Source organism: Ornithodoros turicata, chromosome 3, assembly GCF_037126465.1.
Source record: "Ornithodoros turicata isolate Travis chromosome 3, ASM3712646v1, whole genome shotgun sequence".
In the NCBI taxonomy this organism is placed as follows: domain Eukaryota; kingdom Metazoa; phylum Arthropoda; class Arachnida; order Ixodida; family Argasidae; genus Ornithodoros; species Ornithodoros turicata.
In genome coordinates, this window is record NC_088203.1 from 69,923,871 (window position 1) to 69,941,664 (window position 17,794).

Below are 17,794 nucleotides of genomic sequence, written 5' to 3' on the forward strand. Positions count from 1 at the left end.
AGCGCTGTGGACCCGGACACGGGCGGTGAGAGGTATACCCCTTTTTTGTTTCTTTGTCGTTTCGCGGGACAATGCGCCATTATGGACTGTTTCCCTCTGCTTTTTTTTCTCTCTGTTTCATACCCCCTTTTTGTCTTCACTGCGTCATGCGACACGTGTTGTTACGAAAGGAATTTGATGAGATGCCATGCCCGTGCCGTTTTTGTGCGTATGTTTAGATAATGCCGATAGGAGACTCTGGTTCTTTTCCCCCTTTTACTGAACATGATGCCACACATGTTGTTGCAGAAGGACTTTGACGAGACTCCCAGGCCGTTTTTGTGCGTATGTTTGGTAATGCTGGCTAATGACAAAAGAAGACTGCTTTTTTTTTGGTTTCTTTCATTAAACTTTTGGTGGCACCGTACCGCTGTCAATCGACTGGGCGCGCATCATCTTTCTATGTGAAACCAGGAGACGCATGCAACTGACCACAGCAGGCTGCGAAATTAATGCAGATGACATTTATTGCAAGGAACTGCATGGGCAGGTTTTTGTTGGCGATGACAACAGTACATGTGGTCGAGGGCGGTCCTCTGAAACCCGTGCCGTAATGCCTCGGTAGTGGAGTACACTGTTGTTTTTATATGCTGTAGCATATCATGATGCGTGCTCATGCAAAATGACATCTGACTGTCATTTTATAGGATTAATGAAACTGATCAATGTTGGACGACTAACAAGGCAGCAATAACAAACGCAATCATATATGCAAGAACAGGAGTGGAGTGAATATACGGAATGGTCCGATATGGATCACGCGTCGCATGCCGATATCCCGTAAGCCGAACCCCCCAACCGTTTTAAACCACCGGCTTAGCGCCGACATCACGATGTTGGAAATCAGTGCTTTGTCGGCGGATAAGTGAGTGACAGAGGACGAAGCATCAGAGATAAAACGTGAAATTTAATTCAGTTAACTTCACCGCGCGCAAACAGCTTTGGGATCATGTATCAGCGCCAGCCACAGCTATATATAGGTTGGCACACTGTTAACGCATGTGCTTTGCTACATTCAGGATATGATTGAACGATTGTTGTGAATATTTGCATTGTTGCGATTGCGAAGAACTGCAAAACACGCCTTCGCCAAAACCTAAAGTGCCGATAAACTGATTCTAACATAACAACAACAATAATAACGTCTAAAATGCTAATACGCCAATTCTAACGTCTATAATACCCACACTACAATTCTAACATGACCTAATGTCTAAAATGCCAGCTGACTAATTCTAATCTGACCTAACATCTAAAATGGCGGCAAATTGATTCTAACGGTGAGCAGTTGTCCGACAGGCAATTGTCTGGTGAGCAACTGTCCGGTGGCGTGCCATGAAACAGCATTCGATAAAATGACGTCGATAAAACGTCGTTCGACAAACCGGCATTCGATGAAATGAGCGGACACCCGACATGCTTGCACTGCTTTTCTCAGTGCGCCGTGGTACGCAAGAGTCCTTAGGCAAATAGGCGTATCCCAAGCTAACGAAATCATAACAGACATCAGCCCAGCGTCCTTATGGTCCAGCACGTACGTCAAGTATACTACAGGAACTCACGGCAACAGACATAGAGACAAGCACTTATACCTTATGACTTCGATTTTTTGCAGAAAACATGCGGAGGGAGTTATAAAGTTTGAGATAGGACGAGCTCAGAAAGAACACAACTAGGCACGTGCTATACTTGAGCATACAATGGAACCAAGAATTCGTTCTCCTTTTTCCTCTTAAGCCGTTCTAACCTCTTATCTTTGCACAATGAACTTTTTGTCACTGAACTTTGTGTTGTGAAGTCCGTCTTTGGGTTCCTCAGTGAATGCGGATTATTCTCCTACAAGGAGAAAAGAGGGGTCAAAACGCCGAAAATGGTGGGTGGTTTACGCGGAACCGGAGCTTTCTTTGTTTCAGTATCTCTTCAGCTTCTAGACCTTAGCAGCGTAGCGAATTGTAGTCCATCGTTTCCGGTCTGAACTGGTGACTTGCAATGGCGTATATGCCCGCAATGTTCTTGAACATTCCGTCCCACACAGTCGAAAGAAAGGAATGTCAGGCCATTGCCCTGGCCCTGCAATGGAAGGTCCTAAAATGGGTGCCTGTACCTTGAACAAGTGGACTCGTCTCGAGAGGTCGACGACTCTTAGGTTAGACTGTCATAAAAACCGCTGCTGAACTCGTACGCAGCACTCTTGGAAGAGTTCTCGTCCAGCAGAATATCGCTGTTGTCCGATTTGAGTGCCCAGTCGATTGACAGCGGTATGGTGCCACCAAAAGTTTAATGAAAGAAACCACCAAAAAAGTAGTCTTCTTTCGTCATTAGCCAGCATTACCAAACATACGCACAGAAACGGCCTGGGCGTCTCGTCAAAGTCCTTCTGTAACAACATGTGTGGCATCATGTTCAGTAAAAGGGGGAAAAGAACCAGAGCCTTCTGTCGGTATTATCTAAACATGCGCACAAAAACGGCACGGGCAAGGAATGTCATCAAATTCCTTTCGTAACAACACGTGTTGCATGACGCAGTGAAGACAAAGAGGGGGTATGAAACAGAGAAAAAAAAGTGGAGAGAGAAACAGTCCATAATGACGCATTGTCCCGCGAAACGACAAAGAAATAAAAAAGGGGGTATACCTCTCACCGCCCGTGTCCCGGTCCACAGCGCATCGTACACGAATCGCATGACATGCTCAATAAAAAGGAAGGCACATACACACACGCCAAAGAACGCCCTACTATCACCCAAACATGGACGCAACGATTCCACGGACGTCTTATCAAGATCACTCTAACAATGCGTGTTCCATATATTTAATAAAACAAACAAACGCACACATCGCCCAAGGACGCCGCAAACACGCCATTCGAAGTCCGCGCCTAACAGGCAATGAATCAAGCCATCATAAAACGTTCATTAAAAGCAAAAACAAACAAAAAACAAACGCGGGCATCGCTCAAGGACGCCGATCATGAAACGTTTATTAAAAGCAAAAACAAGCGAACACAGGAGCCGTCAAAATCCGTCAATTCATTCCACGAAAACAGAAAAAGAAGAAGAAAAAAAAAAAAAGAGAGACAGAAATGGGATCATGACTCAGTACTTATCGCCGACCATTTTTGCGGTCCCAAGGTTCACACAGAGCTCTGGGTTCACAGATCGAGCAGCGCCATCTCACGGGCCAACTCAGAGCCGTGGTGGATGGAACGACCCAGTGGATGTAGCGTCGCCAAAAGCACGTCCCCGTCTACGTTCGAACCTCTGCCCCCAGATGGCACTCAGCAGACGCCGCCCACGCGTCCTCCCATTGGCGCGCTCCGGGTGGGCGGGGTGCGCGAGGGAGAGGGAAAATCTCAGGCCAGCTCTCTAGAGAATAAATACGTCACACTACTCATTTTTCTGTGACTACTCCTGGTTCACTTCTAAAAAAACTCTGTGTTAGCGCCGCGAAGCAACTGTGGCTATGAGCGGCATACAGACGTGGACAGATGGAGGGCGTACAGCAGGAAGAAGTGGGGGATAGGGGGCTTAGCATGCGTCCTGGGCTGACTTCAGGGGGAATTGTGCTGACATCTGCCTGGAAAGTGTGCCAGAAAACCCAGGGAAAACCTCTGACAGCACAGGCTGGAGCCAGGGTTCACACCCGTGTCTCCTCCCAGTCTCAGCGTGGAAGGATATCATCCAAACCACTATGCAATGCGAGGTGGTACTCCAGGTTCAAACAGTGTCAGATGATGCTTTATGTCACAACATTTTACGACTATTTTCACGACACATGTCATTTGTTGCCTTTCTGTGGCTACCCCTGGTTCAAATAGCGGCATATGCGTTTTACGACCACCGATAACATGTCAACCCATGACTATTTTGATGATACGGGTCATGACTGGACTCTACGCGACTACTGGTGCCTCAGAGAGTGTCATACAGTGCTTTATGAATACAGTCGTGCCTCGTTAATATGGACCGCATTAATATGGGCAACTAGAATTATGGACGATTTTTGTGAGGACCAAACTTTATCAATGTATTTTCATCTCATTAATATGGAAACTCGCTTTTCTGACAATGGACGGTCCAGCAAGGTACAAACCACATGTAGTCCATGTATTTTTGTCTCGTTATTATGTATGCTATCGGTATGAGGGCAAGCCTCTCCCCACATTCTGCAGGAGAACTTAACTTTTGAAAGTAAAACGTTCTGTTGCGCAAAGGGAGCTTTGCTCCCTCTTTCAAAGCCATCCACAAGAACTACAAGAGGAAAGGGTGTTATTTGTGGACATGAATGGCATGCAAAAATTCTGTATAACGTTCACGGGAGGTTGATCCTTGTGCAAGGAGTTGTGATGTCTTTAGTTAAACATAGTGCAGTCACATTCAGCAGCTTATGAGAACAGAGGCAGCACAGTTGTCAAGGCACATTGTCAGGCTCTGGCGCCGACAACTTGAGCAAGGCCAAGCCAACGGTTATGCTGTGGCTCAAGCTGGACAACAAACAGCTCTTCAATTCTTTGAGGACAATGATGATGAGCAGAAGGCTCTACGTGTTGCGGACATTTTGTTAAGCTTAAAGCTCAGCTACGCCGATTTTCGAGTGTCACAGAATGGAATGGTACTCACATGATGTGTTCATAAGAGAACACTGATTATGTGTGCGAAACAGTTATCCCAAACTCCTCGCGGTTTTTCGAAAAAGTGAATTTTTGGTTTCACTGACATTCCGTCTTGCGGCCTGCAAACCCTGTGTTGACAACACATTCGTGGTCTGCCCGTGCTCCGGTTTGGCATGACATTTGGCTTGATTTCTTCCGCCAAGCCGGCTGGTTTCTTCTGCAAGCCGTCTGCTGCGCAGATTGACATTGGGGATGTGATAAGCAGTTCGCTATTAGGGAGCCAGTATATTTCTGGACTTTACTGAACCCACGAGGAACGTGACTTTTGCTTCCTTCGACTGCAAAGCATTTGCTAGGCCAGTACAGATTTCCTGGTGTGTTTCGTGTTCTGTGCTGCGTGCCGAGAATGCGTGAGCCTTTTGCTCCCGTCTGCAAGAACACTTCAGCATGCAGTTCCAATGTTTCAAACCACAACTTTCCGAAAGGTGAAAGAAAAAGTTATTGACTGCAACAATCGGTTACAACTCCGACTGGGTGCACCTTCGAAAGCAGCGATTTGATCTGTTCATTTCACTCATACGAATGTTACGGAAGCAATGCGCAACCTGTTTCACACGAAGCCGAAGATGTCTCGTCCGGGATGCTGTGCCAACCTTATCTGCAGCAGGAGATTGCAGGGGCAGGACTAGGCATCAGATAAAGGTAAGACGCGTTATGTTAGACAAGTCAGTCATGCGGTGCAAATGCCATCACATAGAAAACAAAAGTACGCTATCTGTCAGTTACTGCGTCATCCTTTAGAGATTAGGCCTTAGCGGGTGTATTCTCAGTACAGATTTGGAATTGCATTATTTGTTAAATGATTTCGCAGGCATTCTGGCACCACCGAAAAGCTTGCACTCCACGTCTCAACTATCATCTTCTGGGTTTCAAGCTAAAGGTTGTCACCAGTGCCAACCAGACGCCCCTTCAAAGTTCATCTGTTTTTTTTTTTACGGAACAGTGACACCTGGTACTGAGACATTTCATTTTCTGATGAATAAAGTGCATTGCATCACTTGTGCCCGACTTCTATTATTCGTGTACCCTTGCTGTTGCTCGCTAGCTTAGAGCAACCATGCCTGAGGTGTTTGTGTTCTTACTCTAGTGCTTTCAGAGAAAATTTAGGTAGTATCATCGTATCATATGCACAGCAGCATATCTTGTGTATTTTGAGTAAGGTATAGATTTAAATGCTGGCTCAGCTGTTGTATTTTGGTCACAAATAAGGTGTTCTTCCAGAGCCCTCAAGGGGTACATTCAAGCAGTTACATGTGTGCAACAGCACATACCTTTTCTCAGTTTTGAGTAAGGTAAATCGAAATATTCCAGTTGATGTGTTTCAGTAATAAATTATGTTTTTCGGGACGTTTCAGGAATACATTCAAACAGCATCATGTGTGCAACAGTACGTTCTTTTTCTCATGTTTAAGTAAGGTAAATCTGTCCGCTGTTGTGTGATGGCAATGCAACAGAAGCTTGTGTTGCATTCAAGTGGTATCATGTATACAAAAGTTTGTTTTATGCCTTTCTGTAGCTGCTGTACTAATATTGTGAGTACAGAGACATTCCTGCAGAACATATCGGAGCATCTCGTGTGCTATTGTTGGTATGATCTGCAGCAGTATATTGATAATGTTAATTATTCAATGACTTCAGCTAACATTTACAATCTTACTTCCAGGTAAACCTGTCACGCAGATGCCCTACTCCTTGGTATGCTTAGTTCAAGATTGTACCGAAACAATCCACCTGGAGCATTATTTTTCAATTGGCAGTGGCATTACTATCACAACACACCACACACTGCATGTCTAAGGTGCGTGTACAATGCATCAAACCTATTCTCAGGTACAGGCGAGCTGGTACACAATTACAACATGAAACAACTCACACAGAGATCGTAAAGTCATGCCTTTTCCTCGGCGCCTCGGGTTTCATGTTGTTATCCTCACATGCAGCTCATTTGGCCTGTGCTGTGCAGAATGAGCGAAAGCACATATTGTTTTTGGTCACATGACATGGGACATAAATACAGTGCAACCTTCCTATGTTGGACACCCGCGGTGCAGCCAAAGCGTGTCCTACTTATACTTAAGCGTGTACTTAAGCGTACTACTCGTACTTAAGCGTGTCCGAGTTACAGAATATGAGGGAAACAAAAAATGGAAAAGATCACAGCTGTGTTGCCAGAAATGTCCCCCTTCTTCAATTTATGTTCCTTAGTGGTACCTGGTGGTAGTGGTACCTCTACCCACTCTTCACTGATAATTATTACTGATTTTGGTAGATTCAGTTCCGTTCAGATTCCCCTCAATGGCATTACATCTGGAGCTTTTCGAGCAGCGAGGACTTTTCTCTGAAGCATCAGCCCGCTTTTCAATGCTTTGGTGCAGTGCGCATTCAAAGGCACTAGACAAACCGAAGACAAGTGCTCACACAACGAAGAATTACAATGTAGACTGACAGCACTTGTTTTTGGACTCAAAAAACTAAAACAACAAAATGCCGAGACCAGTATAGGGGAAAAAGGGGGCGAAAGTCAATGCCACTGGCTCATTTTGGGTCTTTTTGGTGCAAAGATGGGTCGAGATTGAGGTAATTTGGCCAGGGTTTTGTCCGACTTAGCAGGGAAAACCCTGTCCTACTTCCGGGATAGGGAGGTGTCCGACATAGAGAATTTCGTTCCCATGTAGTTTCAAGGGGAGCCTGCCCGTGCAATGAAATCATGGGGGGTTGTCCGAGGTAGGGAGGTGTCCGACTTTGGAGGTTGTACTGTACTCTACAGCATTCTACATCATGTAATCTAACAGTTGCTCACGTTTGGATATTTTAGCCATGGAATTTACCCTGCATGCACCATACCATGTTCAAACACGAACAACTGCTGGACAGCAGCATGTACTGTTGCCGTATAGCACTTATGGCTTGCGTCCTGTGATCGGAAACAGTAGTATCTTTTTCTGCTACAACTGGTAAACTACAGTAAACATTTAGAAATACTGTGTCATACCATAAAGCACTATGGGAAATGGCAGTTTGAAAAACTGGAGAAGACTGTCATTAGAATGGGGGACATGTTCTACGGTGAAATTTTTTGCAGTGTGTGCTGTACCACGTAATGCACTGCAGGCCCACCACAGTATGGTAACGCTCTGAATACTGATTTGCTCAAAAAAGGAACGTGTGCGTTTCTTGTACTAACTTCCCCTTATGCAAAGTAGTAGAAAAATGTTTTCAGCCAATGGGGAGGGAGAGGACATCATTCTGGAGTCTCATTGACCTACAATGTCTCATGTGTGAAGGTCATGTTGAAGAGTGTAGGTGGTACAAGACTGTGTTCCCACATTCTTGGCAGTGTTGACTAATAGGGCTGTTGCAGTCAAGTTTGCACAGCGCCATTTCGGGCCCAAACGGCCACAGATCTCAACAGTAGGTCGTTTCATCAGCGTGTTTTGCATGGTGTTTCAAATGGTATGATGCCAAGGAAGCTACAAAACCTGTTGGAAATCCACAGAAAAAGCGGTGCTTCTTGAAAAGTGCGAACAACTCGAGACTGTGTATTTAAAAGTGCTCTGTCGTCTGCTAAACGACCGCGTATTGCACAATTTGGGGCACTGACGTTACCGCTCACTCGCGCCACCTGGCCCAGAGCAACAGGTCTATAAAGTAGAGGGTACATTTGTTGCTTTATATATTTGTGTCATGGCAAAGTATGTAGAGATACATCTGTCTCAACATGCAGGTGCCAAAACTGCTTTTTGTGCCTAAAATATGACAAACAGTTGTCTGTTCAACACCACTAATCATGTGCCGGCCTCCATGACATGTCTGTGACATTCCAAAGTGATTAACATGTCCCATAGATGTGTGCAATGCTGAAGATGATTGTGTACCTTCTATGGATTCTTGTTTCAAGAAAAGTACTGTGTGATTTGCTAACAGCACCTGGCTGTACCTTCACAATTCTACATAAAAATATGTAAAGTTTCTGTAAGGAAACATCATGAAGGTCCATAGCGAACAACCCTGAGACGAGGGATAGGAAGGGACATACACAATGTCTCAACATAGTGTGTGTATGTCCCTTCTTGTATCTCCTCTTCAGGTCTCGCCATCATGGACACTATCACCAGCTCGCTTACTGTTGAACCGTTCTTTCAACGATGAAGGTCGCTTTCGTGAACTGGATGGCAGCCAACGTGCTGTCAATAAAAAGAATACTGGAAGGAGCTCAATATGATCCTTAGGCTGTGCGTGGTCATTGCTTTCTGACAAATGGTGACTTTTAGGAAATTCCAAACAAAATTTCAAATTTCAGGACAGTGCCTGCAGTGGTAGTATTCTTGTGTTCTCACCCTTGACGCCCATTGTGTGTCATCGGTCACTTGTCATCTGCTAACATGCACATAGCTAAAACAAAGTATATTTGTATTTCTTTGAATACAGTTGGTACAGCACATTGTTTTTTACATGTTCTTTGGAAAATATAAATTAAAAAATTCTCTACTCTGCAAGTCTCCTGTCAGCTCTACAGAGCAGCTTCAAATTTCACCAGAAGCCACGTGTGAAACCTAGACCAAACTAGTGTTGAAGGTTCATATACGTCATAGATAGATACTATTATTATTATTATTATTATTATTAGATCATAGGTCAGGCTTAGGTCCTGGTTGGCAGCAACGCAATTGACCCTTATTAAAAATTGGTGCAGGAGGTGACCAACATAACTAAATACTAGGGGTGTGCGAATCCGAATATTTTAAGTCGAATCGAGTATCGAATCGAATGGGGGAAGAAATTCCGAATACTGAATCGAATATCAAATATTTGTGCAAAATTTACATTATGTGACTTTCGCACTAAAAGTTCCCGTTTTGTAGCCCATGGCTTCATGTAATTTTTCTGGCATTAACTGTCACAAGAGAGACATGCAATTCTTCTGTTTAAAGCCCCTACTCTTTAATTTTACATGAGAGTGCTTCCTGCTTTTCAGGTGAGCCTACACTTACTGGAGTACTGGAGTGGTTATCTTCATTTCAAAATTTTATGAAAGGCAGTAGCATGTTATACGGATGAGGCTGTAATTGTTTCAGACAACCACAGGCCATTTGTGAAACAAATGAATTGGCATACTGCCTGAGCTTTGCCATGAACACCTTTTAGTTTCTTTGCACTACTAGGAAGTTGTACTACTGAAATTTTAGACGTAAAGGACATCTTTAAGACACCCTTCTTGTTCGTGGGCTGTAGTCATTATTCAAGAGTCCTAACTTTTTAAAGGCAACCTCACAGACATCAAATCTAAGTCCCTCGTCGGTGCTAAAACATGCTAAACTGCTTGTGGGAGGGGCGCCACCACTTCTACAGACGATGTCTACAAAACTAACTTTGGATAACGTTACCTTAAACTAAACACCGTCCGGCCTGTGTTGGTCCTGCAGCAAGAGCAATTTCGTAAAGCAGGCTTCACCTCATGCACCGAAGCATCAGGTGAAGCCCACTTTCGGGTTGTGCCGTTCATATTCGTGGAATAGTCGAATATTCGAAAAATCGAATATTGCATGTTCGATTCGCGAATCGAATAATTCGAGCGTTTGATATTCGATTCGAATTCGAGAATTCGAATATTCGCACACCCCTACTAAATACAACAACTGACTCACAAATTTTGTGGTGTTATACTTTCGAAACAGCATTGATATGCCGAAGTGGTCCTTTCTCCTTTCTTCCTTTTAACCTAGAAATATTAGGTCTTCGGCATCACCAGCCTTAGTTGCTGAGCATGCAGTTATTTATGTTGAGCGCTGCAGTTTCATATTTGTTTTTCTGGACAAGCAAGCCCGGGCTTCCCCATTTTGATAAGGGTATTTCAGCATTGACAGGGCATTTTTGGACAAGGAAAACATTTGGACTCTGTGGATTTTACTACGAAGTGCACCGTACAAGGCAGAGGACAGCATCAACCATTTCCACCAAGGTTATTAAATTTGTGATAAAGTGCATATACCTTTTGTCACTGACTAATTTGGTGGCAAAGTTACTTGAGTGGCAGTTGTGCAATTTTAAGCACATGTTAAAAAAATTAGGGTATGAGAAGTGCTGCCTGGTTGAACATGTGGAGTACACAATATAATAATTGGGGGTTTACGTCGCTAGACAACTGAGTGTGGAATACACAGCACAGTGTAATGTTAGCATGGTCCAAGAAGTGGGAAATGTTGCACTACCCATAATAACATCTGTTGGGCCCAGCAAACAGGATACACATACCCTAATCTGAAGACACTATGCATAACTCAAAAGCAGTATGCGATCGACCCGTACGTGTTTATTTGCGAAACTATTATGAATGAAATATGGCCTGTGTGGTATAGAACAATGCGCACACTCACGTAAGCATGCAAAAAAAATACGTATAAGGGCTCTCGATCTACATGCCGCGATGCGCTCTACGAGATAAACAACACACTACAAAACTACATCCAACACTTTTTGTGCGGGGCAACTCTAACGACCACTTTTATATAATCGACGAATGGTTCAACGAATGCAGTTCAAGTGGTCACGATACATTCCTACGTCGTTCATTGCAGTCGCGCTATGATGCTGCACAATATATGTATCTCGTGTAACAAGCCTGGCAATCGCACGATGTGCATGGGCAGAAATACGGTCTTCTTTGAAGACCTGTTCTCTGCAGGTATATGCTCAAACGACTACCAAGTCTCACGTTGTTGCTCAATCGCTCCCATTCCTGCACTTGCAGCAAAAGCAGCAAACAGGTCGACGTGAATGGCAGTTGAACGGTTGAACTGCGAAGTTCTCGAGCACATAATCACAATTTCACGCCGAAAATGTTGTTGAAGTGAGTTCGCGGTTGTTATTTCCATCATTCAATAGTTCTCGGGATTACCTCGGACGAAACGCTAATCGTAGCTGGCGGCAAAAACGGATTTCCTCGCAAACGGGAGAAGCCGCCAGGGAAGTCGGAGAAAGCGTCTGCTTTCATCCAATCAGAAGCACGATTCCCTATTTACGTAGATGGAGCAGGTTTATCCCATCTACGTCACAAAAATGGCTGCGCCCATGTCTTGTTTTGGTTTCTTTAATTAATTAATTTTCGTAATAAACCCCTCCCTGGTTGTAAACAAATGACGTCATAGTGTTTGACAGCGCCACCGGTTTGGTAGAGTTGAACTATGCTCGAAGCTATGGGGCGAACAAGGTCGCACCCGAAAACCACGGTCTTGAGGGGATTACGATGATCCCTGAAAGGGACGCTACCTTCGGTTCTACTTTTCTTTCAATAGGAGGCAGCGAACAAGTGTACATTCATGGAAACCAGCTCTCCCCTTCCGATCTGTTTCGGTTTAGGTCTGTCTGCCAACGTCATGGTGACGTTTCTCGGGTAGAGGTTTTATAGGAAGACAAAATTGAGAAACGAAGGTGCATTTCGGGGGCAGTTGGATGTGCTCGTTCTGAATATCACAACCATTTTAACACATCGGGAAATCGGCGTAGCTGACCTTTAAGTCGATGTGCAACCAAGTATATCTGCAAGCAGGTACTAAGTGGAATTTTTTCAATAAAACCCCATCATTGTTTTTATTATTCCTTGGTATTCGATAATATGGACAATTCGCTCCATGGACAATTTTGGTCGAGTACAAAAGTGTTCATATTAACGAGGCACAACTGTACCTACTAATGTCATAATGACCATTGCTAGTCATAAAACACAGTATGACACTGCTTGAAGCTTGAGAAGGTGTAGAGTGTGTTGGTTTGGTGGTTGCGTGAGGTAGTCGCATAAAGTCGAGTCAGGGCACATGTCATGGAAATAGTCATGAAATGCCATAATGACTGTCAGAAGTCCCAAAACACTGTACGACACTGTGCGCAGCAGCTGTCGTCGCATAAACTCGAGTCATGACCCTCATCATAAAGTCATGGAATGTTGTAATGACCGTTGGTAGCCATAAAACACAAAATGACACTATTTGAATAAGTGGTAGACACATAGAGTCTAGTCATGATCCATATCATGAAAGTGCCATATTTTCCGGTGTATAACGTGCACCCCTAAAAACGGACCAAATTTGAAAAATGTTTGATGTACGCGCACCGGTGCCTAACGCGCACCGCAATGGTGCTACTAGCCTCTGTAGTGCCACCAGTGTACACAATAAACCAAAGCGGAGTATCCTATATGCATATGCTATATTTGAAACACATTTAGTCAAATCAGTTAAACTCCGATGCAACAGCGTCGCTGTCATAGTATACTCCAGTCTTCTCTCTGCTTTCCGTTTCGCGTCCCTTCTCAATCACGCCATTCTTCTGAAATGAATTCAAGATTATTGACTGCTGAATAGCGTCCTTAAGTGGCGTCATGAAGTTCAGTGCCCTTTCGCCGGTTTTGTCAATCGACCCTAAGAGATATGGGAGAAAGCCACAGCACACTCTGGAAGAGGCTGGAATTTGTACGTCACCGACCTGAAAAGCAACTCTGCAGGAAAATATTTCCGTGTATAACGCGCACCGTTAGATAATGCGCAGAACCCCTTCAGAACACTTTTTTACTGTATAATGCGCGCGTTATACACCGGAAAATACGGTAGTAGTTGCAAAATGTCATAATAACTGTTGGAAGTCATAAAACACTGTATGACACTGTTTGAAGCAACACTAGTCACATAAGTCGAATCATGACGAGCGTTATGAAAACTGTCATGAAATATTATAATGACTAGGAGTAGTCATACAACGTCAAATGATGCTGTTTGAATCAGGGGTTGTTGGAGAAAGGTAAGTTATGAGACGTATCGTAAAAGTCGTCATAAAATGCAATGATCAGCAGCAGTCACAGAACTCTGCATACCACTGTTTGAGCCAGGAGTAATCATAGAAAAGTGAGTTATGAGATGTACTATCCTGCAAATAGTCATGAAATGTCGTAATGACCAGTGGTTATCACAAAATACTCCATGACACTGTTTGAGCCAGGGTAGTCATAGAAAAGTGAGTTGCGACATGGGTCAGTCATGAAGCCATTAATGATGACAGTAGTCACGAATCCCTAAAACGTTTAAATTAGTAGTAGTCATAAAACGATCAGTAAAGACTGGAATATTGATATTTGCATAGAAATTTTGGTCATGCAAGCTGCAACAGTTATGGGTGCGCGGATTACGTAAACTGGTTAACCTATGGAATAAATTGAGTAGCACCTGGATTAAAATGAGTGACCAATGAGCAAGTAATCCTGTAGTTATGAAATAAGTAGCTAGATTTTAGACGTAAATGAGAGTCACTCACTTGAATTGGGGACGATGGGGGATACATGTGTGGTGATCCTGTTGGTGGTTGCCCTACAGAAGACTGCTGTGGGTAAACTCCAAATTGGTGAGACTGCCTCTGACCCGAGTAACCATCAAGAGAAAGTGCGTTTGTGTCGATCGTGAGACCCTGAAATGCATCACAACAAAGTATGTCACACTATTACCGAGAAATCAGATACCATCAGTAAAGAAGACAACAAAAAAGCAAATTCTTGATGGGGCTTTGCTGCTCATAAGTTTGAAATGGAAGTAAATGAGCCCATTGTCTCAATAAATAAAAACACAGACATAGTAATGGAGTGCATTTGGAAAAGTGAAGTTGAGGATAAACAACAGGAGAAACACTGACAGAGAGCCCTTTTTATTGGTGTTATGGAAGCTACGAGCAAATGATATTGCAAAAGTAACATCCCAAACAAGTGCTCGAACAAGATCCCACCAACTTTTGTGCAGACTTTCAGATCTTGGGAGACACACTATGCAAGTTCCCACCCCACACTCACACTGGAAATGCAGTAGTAGCTGAGGTAATGAAACAAAGACAACACTTAACCTCACAATGCCCATCTGTATACATTGCTTAAAGAATGTTGATGAAAAGGCACCAGCAGTGGTGCTCCTTTGATCTTCCGACCAAATGTTTTGTATGCAGAATGGGGCGTTCCAGGGGCGTGCTGTGAGTTTCTCACAAATCTCATAGGGTACAGTTGACAAGCCTGGCAAAAGGGCGCTGGACTTGATAAAAATTAATGATGCTGCTTAAGGATGCTATTGAGCAGTCAATATTCTGAATACATTTCAGAAGGCTGGCAAGATTGAGAAGGGTGAATATATTTCAAATAAAGCATATGCATATATTATACACAGCCTTAGCTTATTCTGTATAGTGGGGGCCGTACAGAAGCTTGTAGCAACATTGCGGTGCGCATTATGCACCGGTGCGCGTTATACATGGAACTTTTTTCAAATTGGGCCCATTTTTAGGGGTGCGCATTATACACCGGAAAGTACGGTATTATGTGGATAATCAGTTTTTGTTCAATCAACCCATATGGGCAAGGCTTTGTGGTGGTGTTGCTGTACCACACATGTTGTGTCAGCCACAGTAGCATTATCAAGCAAGTTTTCCCGTAGTTATTGAGGAACTAGGATCTGATAGAAGAAAAGCCTTTGTACGTACTTTGCGGAGGAAGCTGAAATCGGCAAGAAGCTTTGGCTTCCCGGGACATTAATTAAGGAAGAAGCATCGTTCCAGGTAAGTGAAATTCACTTACTATGGCGCAATCAATTCTGCTCTAAAGCTAGGCGCTATGATGGAATTCAGCCCAATGGCTGATAACATTCATCTTCACTTTGAGCGCTTGAAAACTATGTCACCATAAATGACGTCGTGGAAGTTTAACTGGAATTGCTTCTAAATGTAATAGGTGGAATAGCATAAAGCAAGAGAGAGAGAAAAGAATGGCAAATCAGGCGGCAGTGTACAGTTGACTAACATTATTTCAGAGTTTGTCTGTTTCGTTTACTAAGTGGCTTCGAGACACTTGTTACACAAGTGGTTCATGGTAGTCAAGGATGTTCCCTCATTGGACAGTTTCATTCTCACATTTCTTGTATTTCCAGAGAGGGACTTCCACCATGATCTCAACATCTGCCATGTCATCTTGCAGTGTATTTCATCAATATGCACAGAAATCATTCCGGTAATTTGTGCAGGATTTTCGGTATCATAGTCAGTGACAATAAAGCGATAATATGTGGTAATAAAATGCCGACGAGTTCCGAATCAATTGGTATAAAGGCCCTTTAAGTTGTTGCATGGAACCTATTCTGACCAGGTGTCTACTGGGTATAGCTTAGGTATGACCATCGAAGGAAAGGCAGTTTTCATGGTGATAGACATGGGAACATCAGATGATCAGATACATTAAAAGGGCACTGAAGTGTCAAAATTTATCCTCGTGGAATTCAAGACACAGTTGCCCTGACACCAACACAAAAGGAATGAGAGTCATTAGAGTTTGTTGCATCATTCGTGTTTATGACTGATTACACTTTCCCTCTCCCTCTTTTTCTTAAGAAGGTCTCTCACTGGCCTCCGCAAACGATTTGTCCAATCACTGAATAAAGGGATAACTTGACTTATATCCTTTTCAATGTTTTAGCTGCATGACAGAATGTACCTGCCAAAGAAAATTTAGGATCGTATTGAAATTTATTGACTCGCTACAGGAGGGTAAGAAACGAGAAGTGCATGTGTGTCAATGGGACGGACAGTTATATCAGGCCCCTTTTCTACAGACGCATACAAATGGTGTAGCCTAAACTTTGTTACGATGACTTCGACTTGTCCTTCCTACCAGGATTTTCCAGTGTGTGCTCGTCTAGCAGCATGATAAACCCGATCGTGGCTGCTCCACGAGACACGCGTGTACTTCACCCTACCTGGAATCACTACTGTTCAGCCACCAATGTCTGACTTGTGAAAATTTTTTTTCTACACCAAGACCATACGCATGCGGTGTTACATTGAAAAAGGAGATAATGCATGCTCCTTGATTTTGTTCAATTTCTGCTAAGTCACGCAATCTGAAACGATGCTAACAGGGCAGGCATGTAGAGTAGACGCACAAGTACAGTACACATTTTGCATTTGCGTTATTCGAGGAGTACCAGCTGCAATTACGTTACCAAATATTCGCTCAAAGTTTTCTCGGTTTTGGATTTTTCGACTTATCCCCTTCTTGCATACAGAGGATCAATTGTGGGAGGTCATTTAAGGAGACCATGAGGCCTTTCCACATTGTTGGGTTTCTTGATCCCTTTAAAACTTGAAACGGTGTATCTACACTATTTCCTGCTCATTGAATGCATAAAAGAAAACTTGTCTCTCATAGTTATATGTGAGAAAAGCTGAAAATTCTGGGAAATGCAAGTATCAAGGTAGACCAAAAGTGAGATGGAGTGCTTTTGCCTGGTCAAGGCATGTCAATGCCTGCTCTCATAGGAAGAAATTGGATGAAGAAACTTCATCTACACTGCAAGAATATCTGTAACCTGTCCATGGAACAATCAGTGTAGCGGACAGTGGAAACTCAGCATCTCGAGGGAGCATCTCGATATATTCAGCGGTGCACCAAGTGTGGTGAAAGACTTTGTAGCCCACGTCCTGGATAATGCAGACACACAACCAGTATACGAGTATTTGCTAAGGCAGAGCTGATACTTTCGTTATCCAAGCTTGAATTGCCTAGAAGCTGGAAAAACTGGTAGAGGATGGAATATCAAAGAGAGTTTCAAAAGCGAGTGGGTTCGCAAAATCACTAGTCGTGATTTCGAAGATTGGGGGAACTGGACTAAGGCTATGTGGGGACTACAAGGTCACCAAAGGACCTGTACTTGGTTCTGGCTGGCCGAAAGGTTTTCTGTGTTCTTGACCAGCTGTAACTGCACCAACACTTGATGAAGAAAGGAAACCGCTGTTGGACGTTGAACACAAAATCTTGGATACATCAAAGCGTACACATCAATTTTATCATGAAGGACAGCATAAGCCCTTTGGTAAATAGGTTGAAGTAAATGACTGAACACAACGACAAACAATGTACAGTCAAACTCCTTTATAACGAACTTCAGGAGACCGCGGAAAATCTTCGTTGTAAAGGTAACTTCGTTAAAACGGATGTTTCAAATGAAAAATGCCTTAGTCTTCTTTCAACTTGTTTCTGATCAAAACGCACCTCAGACATAATACCTAGAGT

General features: G+C 43.5%; 1 protein-coding gene across 3 annotated transcripts in view; it reads right to left on the bottom strand.

Annotated features, from left to right (window-relative positions):
- LOC135388584 (CREB-regulated transcription coactivator 1-like) overlaps nt 1–17,794 on the bottom strand; it is an 80,864-nt gene that overhangs the window by 22,020 nt on the left and 41,050 nt on the right. For all 3 annotated transcript variants that reach the window (XM_064618208.1, XM_064618207.1, XM_064618206.1), the window contains exon 12: nt 14,011–14,160. In XM_064618208.1, coding sequence (XP_064474278.1) covers nt 14,011–14,160 — 150 coding nt within the window. The remainder of the gene's footprint in view (nt 1–14,010; nt 14,161–17,794) is intronic.